The following is a 20,063-nucleotide window of genomic DNA, read 5'->3' on the forward strand; positions in this document are numbered from 1 at the left end:
TCTGTTTTATTTTATTTTATAATTTGCAAACATTTCTAAAAGCCTGTTTTTGCTTTGTCATTATTGGGTATTGTGTGTCGATTGCTGAAAAAAAATTATTAAAATAAACCTGTATCGTAAACAACATGTGGAAAAAGTCAAGGGATCTGAATACTTTCCGAAGGCACTGTACCTAAGTCAATAAGTAATAAATGTTCCAGTCTAGTGTGGTGATACTTCATTCTTGTAGCTCCAAGCACACTTGCATTGAATAGCTTTAGTAACTGAACAGATAGCAGCTATGGTTGTCACGATCGTGTGGAGGAGAGACGGACCAAAACGCAGCATGTGGAAAATAAGCCATCTTCTTTTATTATAACGACGAAGAAAGGAAAAACACGAAAACGAACACTATACACAAAACAAACCAAAACAACAAACGACCGTGAAGCTAAATGACGTAAGTGCATGGACAAGCAACAAACGTTCAACATAGACAATTACCCACAAATACATGATGCCTATGGCCGCCTTAAATATGGCTCCCAATCAGAGACAAATGAAAAACATCTGTCTCTGATTGAGAACCACTCAGGCAACCATAGACATACCTAGACACATTCACTCAACCATAGACTTCCCTAGAAACATTCACTCAACACAAACCCATACACTCTAACAAATCCCCCTAGACACTACAACCACCCAAGACAAGACAAAAACAAACATACCCCATGTCACACCCTGACCTAACTAAAATAATAAAGAAAACAAAGAATACTAAGGCCAGGGCGTGACAATGGTAATGGCTTTGGGGGCCAAAAGAGAGATTTCCTGTCGAAACTGTAGGTAATGGAACCTTTGAACTGGGACAGGAACTCCCACCTAGACACAGACAGTCATAGGAAGACAACAATCATTTAAATCCCCATGTAGACTAACTTCTGCCAGTGTTTTTATAGCTTTCTTGCAACTATGTTAGATGAAACACAAAATAAAAAAGACCTTACAAGAGGTAAATTAAAAACGAGGCAATTYTACAGCATTACCGGTTGTCATCATGGAACAGGATTTGCAGAAGAAAAGGTTGACTTTTTTAGTGAGAAAGGCAGGTATAAAAAACAGAAGTGGACACTCTTGTACTGTACTCATAGTTCAGCTTTGTAGTGCAGCATCTCGAAACAACCAATGCATCAAGATCATGACGTATCTTGAAAAGCTGACTGAAATACCAAAAGAACCAATGTTTTTTTTAATACCCCAATTAACCATGCTATGATAAAAAAGTGATGATGAATGTGCCACACTACAAGCAATGTACCACAAGCTGGTCAACTATCTCAACCAAGCTGGTCAACTATCTCAACCAAGCTGGTCAACTATCTCAACCAAGCTGGTCTAAACGGAATTTTGCAATTATGCAATTATGCAGTCCAATACATCCACAGTGAGGTCTCAACTGATTTTTACTATTTGTCTTTGGTTTAAATGATTTAATAACATTTCAACCTTGTTTAGCATTACCTAGTCCAATTGTAGCATAACCGTAGGCCTATTTGTTTGCATCTGTTTCAATGCGGTGCTTATATTTTGAAGGTGAACTGCTGATTCCACTATTATTGGAATGTTGCTCACTTCCACTATCATTAATGTTGCTCACTTCACAGTTGTCACTTACGCAGCCACTCCACTCTCATTACAGTTTCTTCTGTGTTTCTGAAAGCTTATCCTGCAGTCGTTTTTTTCTCTAGTCCAAGAACTTACATCTCGCTTGGTTGGCCTGCCATCCCGAAAGGAACCTACTGCGAATTAAATAGTGATTGCAACTTGCAACGTCTTCTCAGAAACGTCTATATAAACACACCATATGGATGATTCTATTGAAAGTCTTGAGCAGATCGACCCCTAGCCTTTTTGAAGGCCCTAAGCGAGCCCCCCCCCTCCCCCACCTTACAGTGTTAAAGCAAAAATGTTGCAGATTTAAATTTAATGTCATGCAATTCTACTCATTTTGCCATGAGGTGGTGATTGTTCTTTTGCAGTTTTATAGCTAATTTCCTGCAATTCTGTACATTCAAATCAAATCCTACAATTCTACACATTTTGCCTCGACTAATGCCATTTTCATACGATATCTGAGTGAGAGTGACTAACAAAATCAATGCCCTGTGTGCCCAGTCTGTAAMTTGATGATGATTAGGCTACTACTTGGTTTAGATAGCTGGCTAGACTACCTTACCTAGCAATCTAAAATGTTTTTGCTAACATGGGCTTTGAGTGACTGTCATTGACTGACATAACAAGTGAAAAACTGCTGATGCACTACCAAATGTCCAACTTGTAGCTTGTGTATTCCACCTGTATAACTCTCAACAGTAAGTTGAGTCCGCAACTGAGTTACTTAACAGAAAAGAAAGAAAAAATAAAGTGTGTATTTTGCAAAAAGCTCTGGTCTTGAGAGCCAAATATCAAGGTAAAATGCACGACTGATAATTTTCATTTATCTGTGGGAAAACAGTGCCCTCTTGTGCGTAAAATTAAATATCCACAAAAGAGGCCATGGGGGATTCAGTGTGAGATTATTGTGCATTTGTGCATTGCCCTAATAGCCTACGCTATGGCAGACACACTGTTAATTTGGTACTGCTACTGAAACTACCACTCCTGGCACATTTGTCATTCCTCAATAGGCGCTTCTCGAGCGCTGCTCATCACGTTGCCACGCAACAACCATCCATGATCACGCAYGACCTAGCGCGTTGCATACTGGGAGTATCTCGGTGATGCTGATTCAGAGTCGCCAGTAGTTACCACAGCCACAAAGTCATAAATCCCGCCCATTTCTACCATTTATATGCTTAAAATCTGATTTTAAACCTAATTCCCCAACCTTAACCACACTGCTAACCGTATGCCTAACCCTAACCTTAAATTAAGACCAAAAAGCAACAACAATATCATGCATTTTTACGATACGTCTACAGCCAGACTTTTGGGCTGTGGTAACTAGTGGAAACCCTGATTCAGAGGAGTAGAACGAAGCGGATAACGGGGAGACTGGTGCAACGATAACCGACACATAGCCTATGTCTTTACCACGACCTCGCTCAAGAAATTATGCACCTCTCAAATTCCTCGCGTACCGAGGCCTTACACCGACGTCAGAAGATAAGGTCTGGATGCAATGTTTTTCTCTTTGTTGAATTGACGTAGATGATATTGRGGACATAAAGCACATTCAAAGGCATTGGCACCTTGGCTATAATAATGCTGATACACGGTCGCTCGCTTTGCTATGATAACTTGGGATAGCAAACGCCCCTTTGCTGTTTCTAGAGAAGAAAGAAATCTGGAATAGATGATTAGCAATCTACAACACAATTATTGGCAACGTTGCCAGATGATGTCAAGAGTTTAAACATGACAATTCGTTTATTTTACATCTATATAACAATAATCATTAATAATTTATAAAAATTCACCATAATGCAGACTTACGTCAGGGATTTGATTCAATTACAACGGGAGATGTAGTCTTTTACAAGCATCTAATCGGGTTCCTTTGCGTGGGCTTTCCCGATTGTAAACGACATTTCCCGTAGTGCCACTTGCGCCCTTCCCATGCAGTGGAATGTTGTATCGCGGTTGAAATGTGWGATATTGGTCAATTAGGTGATTCCCGAAATATTTTTTAGGGGCAGAGTAAAGCTACACAACATGCCCATTGGGCCAAGGGCGCAGTGCAATTGGTGAATGTGTGCAATGGTGAATTCTTGGAAAACGTCAAGCCTACTCTGGATGGACTGTGCGCGCCGCCTGACGCTCGAATGGTTGCCTACCCGTTGAGGGAGCACTGAAACTGCAGTGCGGAGAAAATGTAACAGTAGGAGGAGAATGATAGTAGAGCTTCTGTGCCCGGGGACTGCTGTTAGTTGCGATGAAGAGGTTGTGCCTTATGGAGTTATATCTAAGGAAAGCATATTAGAAACAGAACGAGTCCCTCCCTGTTGTAGCAGTAAGGTGAGAGCGCAAATGGCAATGCATAGGCCCAACCTCAGATAAGTGCAGTGGGCTACTGAAATGGTAGGCTACACCCTTTCCTAATAGTCGTTTAGCAGACGCTGTTATCCAGATCGACCTACAGCAGTGAGTGAATCCATACATTTTCGGGAATCGAACCCACAAATATCATAATTGTTACAATTGACCGCTCTGTCTTTTTTGTGTGTTGATTTTGGTTAGTTACAGATTTTGAAGAATGTAAAGACATAACTCAAATATATGCCTACTAAAAGGGTTTTTCCAAATCTGGGTGTGTGGTATTGGAGTTGTTCAATCCAAAGTCCCTAATGCAGGTTGCTAAAACCTGGGAGTAGAAAAGGGAGATCAATTAAAAAAAAAAATGTCTGCCAGGTAAACTTAATTATTTTTTATGTACTTTACTGTAATCAACTAAGTGTGAATTGGCATTATTGAACCTGGAATTAATTACATGACAGAGTTAATTAACCTGTATATTGCTTTCTTACTTTACACTCCATTCCTCTGACATCTTTGAGAAGATTTGCAGAATCTGCCTGCATCTGCCTGCTTGTTCTTCAGACTTGCATGTATTGTTGCATTGAGGGTATCTTCCGCACATTGTCTAGGGCAGTGGGAAGCTTCCACACTGGTGTGAGGCTCAGCATGTTCTCTCATGCTTCTGCATTTGATTTGAGAATGCCTTGACCCCAGCTGTTCTAATAGGTGTGGTGTCTGGCAGGCAGRGCAATCTTAGGGAATGCCAGCAGGTGTGTGAAATTAGGGGGTCTGTGGCGCTATTTTTGGCCTGCACGGTGCTGTAATGAGTGGCGCTGTCCAATGTGCTGAAAAGAGCTTCTGTCGCACCTGTGCCTATGGATTCCGTTTGCAGCGAACGTGTGATTTGCACGCAATCACACGTTTTAGCTCTAACTGTTGCTGTCCCTGGTGCTAAATCTGCGACCAACACATTTGTTTTGAACGCGGGCCACGGTGCTGTCCGTGTAGCTTGTTTACTTATTAGCCCATAGACACATTTGGGGTTCAGAGGTGAGTGAGATGTCTCCAGTTTACAAGGGGTTTGTAGCCTACATTAGTGTGTTTTTCTTCCCAGGTAAATGGCTGAATCAAGTTGGGAGCTGCTGTGCCTCTGTCTGGCCGACCAATGCAGTGTGTAGGGACGGTCGCCCAGCCCGACGAAAACATGAACGGAGCGGGGGAGCAGGTGGACATCCTGTCTCCCAACTGCATGGTAAAGGACCGATGGAAAGTGGTGAGTTTATTTATCTTCAGTGCCATTTTGACCATGTAATTGAGTCTCAGCGGGGTGATTGGTTGAATAATTGAGTAATTGATTGAAATTAAATTAGTTGAGAACCCCTGATTTGGAATATTCCTTACCCTGATGTGAACTAGCCTGGTCACAGAGCTGTTGGTGCTCTCTTGCCAAATCGMACGGTCAGTATGTTTCCATTAACTTGTCCAGTTTTGTCGGCATTTACAATGTTCCATATACATTAGATGTGACAATTGTCTGCTAGGGTCCGTTTACATGTAATTATATTTTGTCAATAAAAACATCTGCGCGTAATGATGTCACACCAACAAACAATAAAACCATTTTTCGCAAAAACCTACAGTGTCAAAACAAATGAGTGGTTGAAGTGTTTCCATTACCCATTTAGGCAAATTGCTTATTAATAAATTGTCGACAGCCTGTATACCCTCCCACCTATCTGATTCTTGTCTCAGGTAGCCCGTGAAAGACGGCATGGCCAGATTGCAATAATTGACTAATATTTGCCATATTCTAATAATTCTCTGTGTCATGGTGAAACTTGCACTCCTGTACATCTGAAATAATTGGATGGTGAAACTTGCCAGCCAACCAGAAAAGCAAGGTGAAGCAATTCAGACATTCTTAAAAGTCAGGACATTCTTGTCCTGCAAAGAAGCATTATTTTTTATTGTTGACAAAATAGATTTAGCAAGCAGCAGGCATTTAGCATGAAATGTGGAGTGGAGTTTTATAGTTACACAATGTCATCACGTGCCCTGTGTATCTTCAAAAGTATTTGGCAGTCATTTATTCGATGCAGGTGTTTCCACCACCATTTGTCGCAATAAAGAAAGTTAGACAAAAATGTTAAATCGATCCCTGTCAAATGGATAAAAATGTTATCGATCTTTAGAACATTTCTGCTATATCTGCCTGCCTTTCCATTACACATTACAATAAAACTGTTTAGTAGAATAAACCTGGGTCAATGGAAACCTGCCTAGTGCTAGGTGTGACAATGATTATAAGAGTTAGCAAGACAGCCCAAACAGTTTTGGGACCAGGCTAGTTGAGAACTAGCATTTTTTAAATGTTCACTTTAAAGAACAGGCAGCAAACCATAATTAGCAGACATCCACATTGCTCAGTTTTTTACAGTGTTTATTCTTCTCTGCCACCATTTCCAGCTGAAGAAGATTGGTGGGGGAGGTTTTGGGGAGATCTATGAAGCATTGGACCTGCTGACCAGGGAGAATGTGGCTCTGAAGGTAGAGTCAGCCCAGCAGCCTAAACAGGTTCTCAAGATGGAGGTGGCCGTCCTCAAGAAACTGCAAGGTAAGGGCCTTTGTGGTTGAGCAGTATCACACACACACACACACACACACACACATATACACACATGCACACACACCTGTAACGCTACCCATACAAAGCACCTATTAAAACCCCAAAGGTTGTGCGTTCAGTTCCTGGGACCGCCTTTGCCAGTCTTTCCCTCCTCCTGCACTATACTGTATATAGCCCTCTGTGATGGAATTCCACTCTCCTGTTCTGAAATAGATAGAAAGTGCAAGTTAAGGGCAGGCATCTATCAAGGAGGGATAGGGATCACTAAGGACACGATCAATCAATGACAACATCACCTTGTACATGAATAAGCATGGCGAGGTTAATTKAGTTGTCTATCTATGGTCTACAGTGAAGTGAGGTAAACGCTCGTCTGTCTAGCTATTTGATTAGTGTTATTGGCATCTGTCTGGACAAGGTTGAAGGTGTGGTGATTGTTTGTTTTGCTCAGGGGTTGGATGAGTTGGATAGTCAATCGGTTGACATGTCTGTTGCACTGGGGTTTATACTGCTTTGTGCAAAATTATATTTTGGAATTGAGTGTTTCACATTGTTGGAATCCCAGAAGAAACAGCTTGCCCCAATCCACCTGAGCATGAGCATATTGTGTTGAAATATGCAGAGATTCTAATCTCTTAGGCAGCATTTATTTTGGGGTATTTCTGTGGCTTGTTCTGGTCTATAGCCCCAGGAACAGATACAGAAGTGTGACTGCTGGCAGGGAGGATTGTTAATGAGCATGAAACTGTGTGAGTGTGTGTCTGCCTGGCTGTGCTTCTGTTAGTGAGCACCCTTCTTCAAATGACTTGGGGAAATACCCTGAATGTTCTCTTACTACTGTTATTGAAATGCAAATCAACCTAAAAAAACTAAGGTCATTGGAAATTACTTGCCTGAWGTTAGCATGCCCTAATTGTATTGTATGACTAAATCTAGGGACTACATGACTTTTAATATGTTTAAATCTCTGATAAATGCCTCATTCATATAGGAAGATACCACATTCTGAATGTATCAGGTCCTAGGAAAGCAATCTGATCCCAATTCMTCTAACAATGATGCAAAATGTTTTGGGATCATTACAAGGGTTGGTGTAACATCCAACTGAATCAGTTGTTTAACTGTGATGGTACAAGTAGATTTATAGATAGCTAATGTTATACTGACTGTATTGTAACATTGACACTAACCTCTCCATTCGATCACAGGAAAAAATCATGTCTGTAAATTCATCGGATGTGGAAGGAACGAGAAGTTTAACTATGTGGTCATGCAACTTCAGGTAACCATCAAAATAGTCTGATAGAATTGCCTTAGGTAGAGAGAATCACAGCCAAGGCTACAAATAAGTAGAAAACAATAATTATCTCTCTCTCCCTCTCTCTTCCCCCTTTCCCTCTCTCCCCCTCTATCCCCTCTCCCTTATCTCTCCCTCCCCTAACCTCCCTCCCACTCCCCATTTCCCTCTCTCCCCCAACCCTCTCCCCATCGCTCTCCCTCTCCTCCCCGCCCTCTCCCCCACTCTTTCCCTACCCATTCGCCCCCCCCAGCAGGGGAGAAACCTAGCAGACCTGAGGAGGAGTCAGCCTCGCGGCACCTTCACCATGAGCACCACGCTACGCCTGGGCAAACAGATTCTGGAGTCCATAGAGGCCATCCACTCTGTGGGCTTCCTGCACAGAGACATCAAGCCTGTAGGTGGTGTTCTCAGTAACTATTACAGTTTTTCTCAATTGCTAAAACACAATTTCTGAAACCTTGCTCCATTTCCTGAAAATATTAAACACAAAACCTCATCTTCAAGCACTATTTACATAACCTCTGACTCCTCTCGCAAAATGAAACATTCGCCTCAAAACAGTTTTACCTGTGTTCAAAATCAAACACTGCTCTCAAATCATAAACAAAGTGATCAAAATGATATCACTCTCAAGCAGTCAGTTAAACAATACACCAAAAAATAGAAAAAACATTGTTCAAAACATACAATTCTCAGGGAGTAGTACAATTTTAATCTAAAAAAATATTCATATTTTTCCGTCATTGTCTTTTGATGAACGAAAACATGTTCTATCAATAGTAGCTCAAACTTGATCAGAAATTACTACTCTGGTTGCTCTTTGCCATTTTGTTTTTTGTTCTTCCCTCCTCCTTGTACCCTATTTTTACAGTACAGTACCCTACATCTCACAAACTTGTCTTTGTCTCTGTGATACTGTAATTCTTGTTTTTTTGTTGATATGAACCTGCAACCAGTCAAAATCTATTGAGCAGTCAGTACTGTTAATAAATGTAAAGCACAATTTTCAGGGCCATACAATTTGTCCATTGTACAGTATACAGCCTACAATGCACTGTACTACAGTATACAATACTAAAAGGGACAAAAATCAAAGGAGTAAACATGTGATCAATGTGCTTCTTCTGTCTTTGGGCTGGGTCAGGCCAAGAGCACTTCGTCGACATCACAAGCAATTCTCCCTCCTGAGGCAACAGGGAAGAAGCCTCTTGTGTGCCGTATCCAGCCCGACATGATTCCTCACTATATCACCACAGGCTAAATCCAGGCTTGCAGCAGATTTACTCTGTGTAGGGTTGTCTATCATACACTTTCCATTCTCAGAGAGAAAAACTCCTCAATCGGATTCAGAAAGGCGAATATGGAGGGAGGTACAAGTTCATAAACTGCCCATTGATGTTAAACCATTCCCTTACCTGAGCAGCTCGGTGGAAACTGACATTGTCCCACACTATCACATAGGTGGGAATGGGATTCTCATTTAGCTCTTGACCCTGCTGCTCTTGAACCTGCTGCTCAAATAAAATATCTCTTAGATGGCAATAAATCTTAGAAGGTGCTGGGTTTATATGGCCCGAGTATAACATGGTGATGTAGAACACCATGGTTGTTGATAGCAGCACAGATTGTGACATTGCCACCGTCATGACCAGGGACTTCAACAATGGCCCGCTGTCCAATCATGTTTCGGCCTCTCCTTCTCCTCTTTGTTAGATTGAAGCCTGCTTCATTGACAAAGATGAACTCATGGGGTCTGTCCAAGGATTCCAAGTCAAATATTGTCTGTGTAGAAATACAATATACTGTATGTAGGATTTTGTAAGTCGTACAGAGACAGTGCTATACTGTAGAGTACAATTAGGCTTCTGATTCACATACATTGTATGTACTGAAGAGTAATGTCATTCACATAGTATGTGTTAGTACTGTAGACAATCTGGATTACAGTAAATGTTTCTGAATGTACACTTGCACATACTGACCTCGCAGTTCTTTCACCCTTGGTGAGTTGCGCTCAAAAGGTACTCTGTATACTTGTTTCATTCGCATCCTGTTACGATGGAGGACACGGTCAATTGTGGAAATGCTCACATTGTCGATTCCCTGGAAGTGTGTGTTGTCTTGTATCACTCGTTCCTGGATTTCTCTGAGTCGTATTGCATTATCTTGAAGGACCATGCCAACTATAACGGCCTCTTGCTCCCGAGTGAATACAGCTGTCCTTCCACCTGCATGAGGCAGCCTTGCAATTCTACAAAAAGTAGTTGTGCAGTTACAAAACATATTCATGCAGTASAATACATACAGTGATTAACTTTACAAATGTCTATTGAAACAGCTGCATATAGTGTYGTACAGTAAATTTGCAATTACAAAAATACAGTAGTATACTGTACCTGTTCTCTTCTCTGAATGTCCTTACTATGGTGGACACAGAAAATCGGCTCAAATTGGGTTGCACTCTAAGTCCTGCTTCCCTCATTGTCAGTCCATGGACAAGAACATGGTCTATAACTGTTGCTCGAATTTCATCAGATATTTCCAGTCTTTGTCCTCCTCTTCCTCTTTCTTGCCCTCCTCCTCTTCCTCCTCGTTGCCCACCTCGCATACGCAATCGTCCTCGTCCTCTCACATTGTTTCTTCTATCCATTCTCAGACTTTCTCCTTCCCACCTTCAACAACCTGTTTGCTCTCTGAACTGGCTTATATTGGTTGTGTCGCATCATTTGAAACAGGTTAAATCAATTTTGAGTGGTTGTGTTCAATCAATGACATGTGTTCTCTATTTGTATTTGATTGTTGCCACTTGTGTTTAGCAGTATGGATGACATGTGCATTAGAGTGCAGAATGTGTTTTGAGAATGAGAATGTGTTTAGAGTTTTGCTGAAAAGTCTAAGTGAGATCTGCAAATTGTGTTTTACCATGTGAAATGGTTTAAGGTATTGACAACAGACTGCATAATTAGCTGAATGAGTCCAGGCAACTGAGAACTTTGTTCAGCCAATGGGTTTTAGTGTTTTAGCAATTGAGAAAAACTGTAACTTAATGCCTGCAGGTATAAGGCATTATGATGTGTGGTTACAATGCATTGTAAGGGGTAGAAAGAATGGTGGTGAGATAGAGAGAACGAAAGAGAGTGAGAGAGCGAGTGGGGGTGAGACAGAGCGAGACAGATGGAAGTGTGTAAGAGAGACGGAGAAAGAGAGACTAGGACTGCATAATATCGGCAAAATATCGAATTGCGATTACATTTGTTTTACAAAATATTGTGATTGCAATTGGTATCGCAATATACAGTAGATCAAAACACTTTGGTGAACTGTTAGAAATGTAGAATGATTTATATTAATAAGAAAAATGGAAAGCAGCATCGTTTTTGTTTGGAACAATCTGTTTGACCTAACAGAATAGCATTGGAACTTATAGTGAATCTATCAGCGGGGAGGAGGAACTGTGATAGGGGAGCGGGGCCTGGTGTGTGTAACGACTGTTCTCCTCCTTCTATCTATCAGCGGGGAGTAGGGATTGGACCAAAGCGCAGCGTGTTGTGAAGACATAATGCAGTTTATTAAAGTAAAGTCGAAACACGAAAACACTTAAACAAACTACAAAACAAATAAACGATGTAGACAGACCTGGACTTGATTGCTCACAAATAAACGAAGAACGCACGAACAGGAACAGACTACATACACGAACGACAAAACGAAACAGTCCCGTGTGGTAAACATACAGACACAGGAGACAACCACCCACAACAAACAATGTGAAACAACCTACCTTAATATGGTTCTCAATCAGAGGAAACGTAAAACACCTGCCTCTAATTGAGAACCATATCAGGCAACCCAATAACCAACATAGAAACACATAACATAGAATGCCCACCCCAACTCACGCCCTGACCAACTAAACACATACAAAAATAAGAGAAAACAGGTCAGGAACGTGACAGTGTGTGTGGGAAGCAGCCGCGAGAGTAGAAAAAAAACGAAGTAAAACTATTAAAAAAACGGATGTCATACGCAGCTGGGTAGCATTTCAAAATATTGCATGCGATATGGATCTCTTGCGATATGGATCTCTTGCGATATGGATCTCTTGCGATATGGATCTCTTGCGATATGGATCTCTTGCGATATGGATCTCTTGCGATATGGATATTGCACATAAATATTTAAATTTGGATCGGAATTTGATTAATTAAGCAGCCGTAAGAGAGACCATGTTGATCTCAGTCTGTGTGCTCAAAAATGGATAGTATTTTGGGTTAGTGAGCCTCAACGTAACATCTAGGCCTTATTGGCGCCAATATTGTCAATTAAAACCAATAGAAGTCTAATTTGTTTAGGTGCTGGGCAAAAGCTAGTCTCACGTCTATACAATGATAGGGGGAAACACTGCTTTGGGCTTCACCTGTTGATATTCCTGTGATGTCCTCAACTCAATCTGTTTCTCTGTTGTTTTCCCAGTCTAACTTTGCTATGGGTCGACTCCCCTCCACCTATAGAAAGTGCTTCATGTTAGACTTTGGCCTGGCTCGCCAGTACACCAACACTACCGGGGAGGTTCGACCGGTAAGTAGCCATGGAAGGATTTTGTTAATGTCATGTATTACGGTATGTTAATATTCAAAGCTATTGAATCATTCTAACAACAATATATATAATATTATATAGGCTAATATACAGTTGGCAGTGTTGTAAAGTACTTAAGTAAAATTACTTTAAAGTACTACTTAAGTCATTTTTTYGGGTATCTGTACTTTACTTTATTATAAAAAAAATTGACTACTTTTACTTCACTACATTCKTAAAGAAAATTATGATCTTTTTACTCCATATATTTTCCCTGACAKCCTAAAGTACTCGTTACATTTTGAGTGTTTAGCAGGACAGAAAATGGTCTAATTCAAACTTATTAAGAGAACATCCCTGGTCATCCCTACTGCGTCTGATATGGTGGACGCACTAAACACATGCTTCGTTTGTAAATTATGTCTGATAGTTGGAACGTGCCCCTGACTATCCATAAATAAATAAAAACTAGAAAATGTGGCCGTATGCTTTGCCTAATATAAGGAATTTGAAATMATTTATACTTTTACTTTTGATACTTAAGTATATTTAAAACCAAATACTTTTAGACTTTTACTCAAGTCGTTTTTTACTGGGTGACTTTCACTTTTACTTCAGTCATTTTCTGTTAACATATCTTTACGTTTACTCAAGTATGACAATTGGGTACTTTTCCCACCACTGACAGTTGGCAAACAAGATGCAGGCTAATATACAGATGGCTAGCCTGATGCAGGCTAATATACGGTTGTCTAGCCTGATACAGGCTAATATACAGTTGTCTAGCCTGATACGGGCTAATATACAGTTGTCTAGCCTGATACGGGCTAATATACAGCTGGCTAGCCTGATACGGGCTAATATACAGTTGTCTAGCCTGTATCAGCCTGTATACAGCTGGCTAGCCTGATACGGGCTAATATACAGCTGGCTAGCTTGATACGGGCTAATATACAGTTGGCTAGCCTGGTACGTGCTAATATACGGTTGGCTAGCCTGATACGGGCTAATATACAGCTGGCTAGCCTGATACGGGCTAATATACAGTTGGCTAGCCTGGTACGGGCTAATATACGGTTGACTAGCCTGATACAGGCTAATATACAGTTGGCTAGCCTGGGCAACAGGGGAGATTCTTTCTGTTTTTCTTCTTGCTGACTCAGCCTCCAGTCATCGATTAGATAGGCAGGCCTGTACTGCAGATATAGAACAGCGACGGGACAACACACACACACACGCACACTCACGCACACACATGCACACACGCACGCACGCACACACAAACACACTGTTGTAAATTCTAACATGCAGTTTCTGAGGCACTATTCCTGGGACTTCCTTCAGAATGGAATGGGTGTTACTATCAAAATGGTGGTGCACATGCCCAGTTTCCAGTTATTGTATCAGAGATGCCAATGACAATTAGAAACTAGAAACATTAGGAAGATGTCCAAGAAGATGATGTCATCTGATTATGGTACATTTAAGTTATGCCTTAAGCTTTGTAAATTCATTAGTTAATAGTTTGTTAACGTTAATTAATGCATCATTTATTTGGAAATTGCCTTGTTATATGTTCACATAGCGTTGATGTTAAAGGACAAATCTACTCGCAACTATCTTTTGGTATTTTTTTTCATTAGGCCACTGTTGATGCAGTCCCCAAGACACATGCAAAACATTTTGGGACTGTATCAACAGTGGACTAATGAAAAAATACTAAAAGATAGTTTTAAGTTGATTTTTCCTTTAAGGTTTTTACAGATGTTATGCTGCCATGTGATGCTGTTCCTTATTCACCTGTGTGGTTTTATTTTTTGCAGTTTTGCTGTTCCTTTTTGGGCTTTTCTGTTCGAAGCGCATGCTTGTGATCCGTCTCATCAGTAAGGTGCTTGATCCCATTTACGTTTTTATTATCTCTCCCTGTCTGAGATATTTTCCATATCCTTTCTCGTCTCGTTTTAGGTTTTCATTTAAGTACTTTAGTTCCATCAATCGTTTTCTTTCTAGTTGTCTGTGGGAAATTATGTTTCAGGTTTCGTCCTGAAAAGAACTTACCGCATTTTATTTTCCAGCCCAGAACTGTGGCGGGATTTCGGGGAACTGTTCGTTATGCGTCAGTAAATGCTCATAAAAACAAAGTAAGTGTCTTTTTGGGGTGAAAAACTTAAATGCACTACAAATTAATTCCAACCTGGGGGTTTTGTGTTACATCAGTTTGTCAGGAAATCTAAAATAGSTGTTGTGTATGTACTCCAGTAAATCATGAAAATTATTATCTGATTAATAAATTTTTTACCTTCTCAGGAAATGGGTCGCCATGACGATCTATGGTCGCTATTTTACATGTTGGTAGAGTTTGCAGTCGGTCAGTTACCATGGAGAAAAATTAAAGATAAGGTGAGCTACTATCTACTGTTGCTATTATAATTATTACAATTCCCAATATCAGTCCTGGTCTAGGGGACCCGAAGAATTGCACATTGTTATTTTTGCCCTAGCGCTACACACCTGATTCCACTAATCAACTCATCATCAAACCTTTCACTAGTGGAATCAGGTGTGTAGCGCTAGGGCAAAAATAACAATGTGCACCCTTTGGGTCTCCAGGACCAGGATGAAGAAACCCTGCAGTAGAGAATGGTTACGAGTGTCTACTGGTGTCTGCTGGGCTCAACTGGTATCTAATACTTTCTACTGTATCTCTTGTTTGTTACCAGGAGCAAGTGGGTCAGATTAAAGAGCGCTACGACCACAGAATGCTGCTCAAACACATGCCTTCTGAGTTTTACATCTTCCTGGATCATGTTTTAGGCCTTGACTACTTCACCAAACCAGATTACCAGGTACCTACTGTTCACTCCCTGCACGTGCATTCAAATTATTTATCCCCCATTCAACCTTGTTTTTCTGGCGTTCATTTCAATAGCAGAGTGAACAAGACATGGAAGTGTGGCAATGTGAGACTAACTCCCATACCATACCCTCTCTCTTCATTTTCAGTAATGAAACTATTCAAAAACCGTCCGAAGAAAAATACATTTTTGTACTTAAAGTAAAGGTTATTATTGTATAGCAGGTTTGGTTGAATTTCAACTTTATACCTTACTTACATTTTCCGAAAACCTTTTCCCTGTGATCGTCTATGCAGTTGCTGATGTCGGTCTTTGAGAACAGTATGAAGGAACATATCATCACAGAGAACGAGCCTTTTGATTGGGAGAAGGGAGGGACGGATGGAGTGCCTCTGTCCACCAGCACGTCAACGCCACCTCAACAGAACACACGACAGACTCCCGCCGTGATCGGGTAAGGGAATCAAAATGAGCTATTTAGCTTTATGCAACTGTGTGGATTTGTAACGCACTGTTGTGTCAAATGAAAAGGGAATCACACTTCAAAACATTAAAAACGCATCCACATGAAGATGAACAGTCTATCCACTACTTATTAACAAGATTTAACAGCAGAAAGCAGAAAGGAATTCAAAGGGAATCACACTTCAAAACATTAAAAACGCATCCACATGAAGATGAACAGTCTATCCACTACTTATTAACAAGATTTAACAGCAGAAAGGAATTCAAAGGGAATCATACTTCAAAACATTTTGGACACATCAATATAAAATATGAAAACATCTAGCCAGCCAAGAGATTACACAATTCCCATTTACCTGTAGCCTAATTCACTTAAAGAATCAGGAACAAATAGTCTAATGCTGGGTTGTGACAATTCATTCAGATTTAGAATGCAACTGTGAGGATTTGTAACACACTGTTTGCATTTGAAGTGATATAGGATATTTTCGACAACGACACTAATTTAATTAATCGCCTGGTCATTTTGTAAAAGAGAATGTGCTCTCATTAATGTAATAATGTAATAATTGAGAATGTTCTCATTAACTTACCTTGTTAAATACAGGTAATGAAAGAATGAATAAAAAAGAAAGAAAATAGTCAATATCAGTCCATGTTCTGTGTTTTCCCAGGGTGGTGAACGTGACTCTGGTTCCTGGGGAGCTGCCGAGGGAGAACACAGATGACGTTCTACAAGACGAGCACCTGAGTGACCAGGAGAACGCTCCACCTGCAGTACCCAGCAGGCCTTGTGAGGGGACACCTCCCCAGGTGGAAGCCGAGGCGTGGAACGACACCGACTTAAACCGCAACCAACTCAGGATTAGCATCAGCAAGGTACAGGAGGGACCATCTAATATGTCCTCATTGTATCTCACTGTGGTACTGTCAGCACTATGAAACATTGCCTTACAGTCTTTAAATATATTAAAACGGTKGAAGTACATTAGAAGGGATAGTTTACTTTCTTGTTGGTTTTCAATGACCATCTATTACGTTCAGAGGATATAGACCATAGAAATAGAATGAATAGAATGGGCTTGCAAGCTCTAACACTGACAATTTGACTGGTAAACTCATGGGTGCACTTGCAATGGCTGCCTGGTATTGTGATGCAATCATTTCCATGGTAATGTAAAATGTTCATTTAACTTATGTGGCTCATGCAATGGAATGTATTTTTTGTAATGTCAGTTGAGTTGAATAAGCATATCACAGCACAGATTGATGGTCATGGCTAGAAGGGATCCAGCTTTTGTCAAATTAACATCAGATTTTATGTTTTGTAGCAMGTTAGGAGAACTTATTCAGCAGGTTAGGATAATTAATGTAGCAGGTTAGGAGAATTAGGTTAAGGTTAGGAAAAGGGTTAGAGTTAGCAAAAATGCAACAAAAAAAATCAGGATCCCTTCTAGCCAAGACACATATTGATGGGTCCACTTCCTGCTTTTACTTCCTGCTTTTACGTCCTGATTTATTCCTATGGGTACACTCGCAATGGTAGCCAGTACACTCATTATACCATCATTGACTTGAATGGGGTCTCATTCTCATTTCAATGATATAGACATACCTGCTTGTAGATAGACCAGGAGATATACAGTTGAAGTCAGAAGTTTACATACACTTAGGTTGGAGTCATTAAAACTCGTTTTTCAACCACTCCACAAATTTCTTGTTAACAAACTATAGTTTTGGCAAGTCGGTTAGGACATCTACTTGTGCATGACACAAGTCATTTTTCCAACAATTGTTTACAGACAGATTATTTCACTTATAATTCACTGTATCACAATTTCCATGGGTGCAGAAGTTTACATACACTAAGTTGACTGTACCTTTAACAGCTTGGGAAAATCCAGAAAATGATGTCATGGCTTTAGAAGCTCTGATAGGCTAATTGATCATTTGAGTCAATTGGAGGTGTACCTGTGGATGTATTCAAGGCCTACCTTCAAACTTAGTGCCTCTTTGCTTGACATCATGAGAAAATCTAAATAAATCCGGCAAACAAATTGTAGACCTCCACAAGTCTGGTTCATCCTTGGGAGCAATTTCCAAATGCCTGAAGGTACCACGTTCATCTGTACAAACAATAGTATGCAGTATAAACACCATGGGACCACGTAGCCGTCATACCGCTCAGGAAGGAAACGCGTTCTGTCTCCTAGAGATTAACGTACTTTGGTGCAAAAAGTGCAAATCAATCCCAGAACAACAGCAACGGACCTTGTGAAGATGCTGGAGGAAACAGGTACAAAAGTATCTGTATCCACAGTCAAACGAGTCCTATATCGACAATAACCTGAAAGGCTGCTCAGCAATGAAGAAACCACTGGATCCAGACCTAAAATTGTGTAGGTTGTCTGAAATCAGAGTGGAGTTAGGGGGTGAGGTGCTGACTACTAAAACCTCTGTTAGCTACTTGGGATGTATCCTTGATGGAACTTGGGAGGTGTGAGCATGGCCAATAAGGTGCTAGGGAAGGTTAATGCCAGGACTGAGTTTTTGGCTAGAAAGTCCAAGCTGCTTGATAAGGACTCCATGAAAGTGCTAGCTACTGCCCTCATTCAATGCCATTTTGACTATGCTAGTACTTCCTGGTTTGGGGGCTTATCTAAACTGGGGAAGCTCCAGATAGCCCAGAATAAGTTGATCAGGGTAGTATTYAAGGTGAGTCCACGTACTCACATAGGCAGGAGCTGCTTTCAGGAACTAAACTGGCTGCCTGTTGAGGCTAGGGTGTCCCAGATTAGACTAGGTTTGGTTTACAGGAGTATTTATGGTCCTGCGCCCAGATATTTAAGTGATTACTTTTGTAATGGTTGTCGTTGGTGGAAGAGGACCAAAGTGCAGCGTGGTACGTATTCATAATAATTTAATAAAGACTGAATACTGAACAAAACCGACAAACGAACAGTTCTGTAAGGTGCAAACAAAAACACTAAACAGAAAAATAACTACCCACAACCCATAGTGGGAAAACAGGCRACCTAAGTATGATTCTCAATCAGAGACAATGATCGACACCTGCCTCTGATTGAGAACCATACTAGGCCAAACACATAGAAATATAACGACTAGAACAAAACATAGAAAAACAACATAGAATGCCCACCCCAACTCACGCCCTGACCAAACTAAAATAAAGACATAAAAAAGGAACTAAGGTCAGAACGTGACAACTTTCCTCGTGTTAGGGATGCACACAATCACAGCACCAGATCAGGTGTTGCTGATGTGTGCTTATACAGGTTCAGGAGTAATGCTGGGAAAGGTACTTTCTTGTATACTGGAGCCTCAGAATGGAATGAGTTGCCTCTGCCTATAAAAACAACGTCCTCTCTGGACATCTTTAAAAAATAAAGTAAAAACATGTTTGATGTGTAAACTAAACTAAAAAACGGTTCCAAAACCGCCATAAAAAAGCCAGACTACGGTATGCAACTCCACATGGGAACAAAGATTGTACTATTTGGAGAAATGTCCCCTGGTCTGATGAAACAAAATGTAACTGTTTGGTCATAATGACCATCGTTATGTTTGGAGGAAAAAGGGGGAGGCTTGCAAGCCGAAGAACACCCTCCCAACCGTGAGGCATGGGGGTGGCAGCATCATGTTGTGGGGGTGCTTTGCTGCAGGAGGGATTGGTGCYCTTCACAAAATAGTTGGCATCACGAGGAAGGAAAATTATGTGGATATATTGAAGCAACATCTCAAGACATCAGTCAGGCAGTTAAAAGCTTGGTCGCAAATGGGTCTTCGAAATGGACAATTACCCCAAGCATACTTCCAAAGTTGTGGCAAAATGGCTTAAGGACAACAAAATCAAGGTATTGGAGTAGCCATCACAAAGCCCTGACCTCAATCCTATAGAAAATGTGTGGGCAGAACTGAAAAAGTGTGTGCGAGCAAAGATGCCTACAAACCTGACTCAGTTACACCAGCTATGTCAGGAGGAATGGGCCGAAATTCACCCAACTTATTGTGGAAGGCTACCCAAAATGTTTGACCCAAGTTAAACAATTTAAAGGCAATGCTACCAAATACTAATTGAATGTATGTAAACTTCTGACCCACTGGGAATGTGATTACAGAAATAAAAGCTGAAATAAATCATTCTCTCTACTATTATTCTGACATTTCACATTCTTAAAATAAAGTGGTGATCCTAACTGACCTAAAACAGGACATTTTT

General features: G+C 40.7%; 1 protein-coding gene across 3 annotated transcripts in view; it reads left to right on the plus strand.

The window, feature by feature from the left end:
* Positions 1-2,750: 2,750 nt before the first annotated feature.
* The window catches only part of LOC111951922 (tau-tubulin kinase 1-like), a 41,299-nt gene continuing 23,986 nt past the window's right edge, over positions 2,751-20,063 (plus strand). Inside the window, exons 1-11 of one of the 3 annotated variants that reach the window (XM_023970273.2) lie at positions 2,751-3,152; positions 5,114-5,272; positions 6,466-6,613; positions 7,834-7,907; positions 8,179-8,319; positions 12,399-12,503; positions 14,579-14,644; positions 14,811-14,903; positions 15,224-15,349; positions 15,655-15,812; positions 16,498-16,702. In XM_023970273.2, the coding sequence (XP_023826041.1) occupies positions 5,165-5,272; positions 6,466-6,613; positions 7,834-7,907; positions 8,179-8,319; positions 12,399-12,503; positions 14,579-14,644; positions 14,811-14,903; positions 15,224-15,349; positions 15,655-15,812; positions 16,498-16,702 (1,224 nt within the window). In that variant the 5' untranslated portion in view covers positions 2,751-3,152; positions 5,114-5,164. Of the gene's footprint in view, positions 3,153-5,113; positions 5,273-6,465; positions 6,614-7,833; positions 7,908-8,175; positions 8,320-12,398; positions 12,504-14,326; positions 14,392-14,578; positions 14,645-14,810; positions 14,904-15,223; positions 15,350-15,654; positions 15,813-16,497; positions 16,703-20,063 lie in introns of those variants that run through there. The other 2 variants (XM_023970272.2, XM_023970274.2) reach the window with 2 other exon arrangements.

The sequence above is a fragment of the Salvelinus sp. IW2-2015 genome, linkage group LG25 (assembly GCF_002910315.2).
Source record: "Salvelinus sp. IW2-2015 linkage group LG25, ASM291031v2, whole genome shotgun sequence".
NCBI lineage: Eukaryota > Metazoa > Chordata > Actinopteri > Salmoniformes > Salmonidae > Salvelinus > Salvelinus sp. IW2-2015.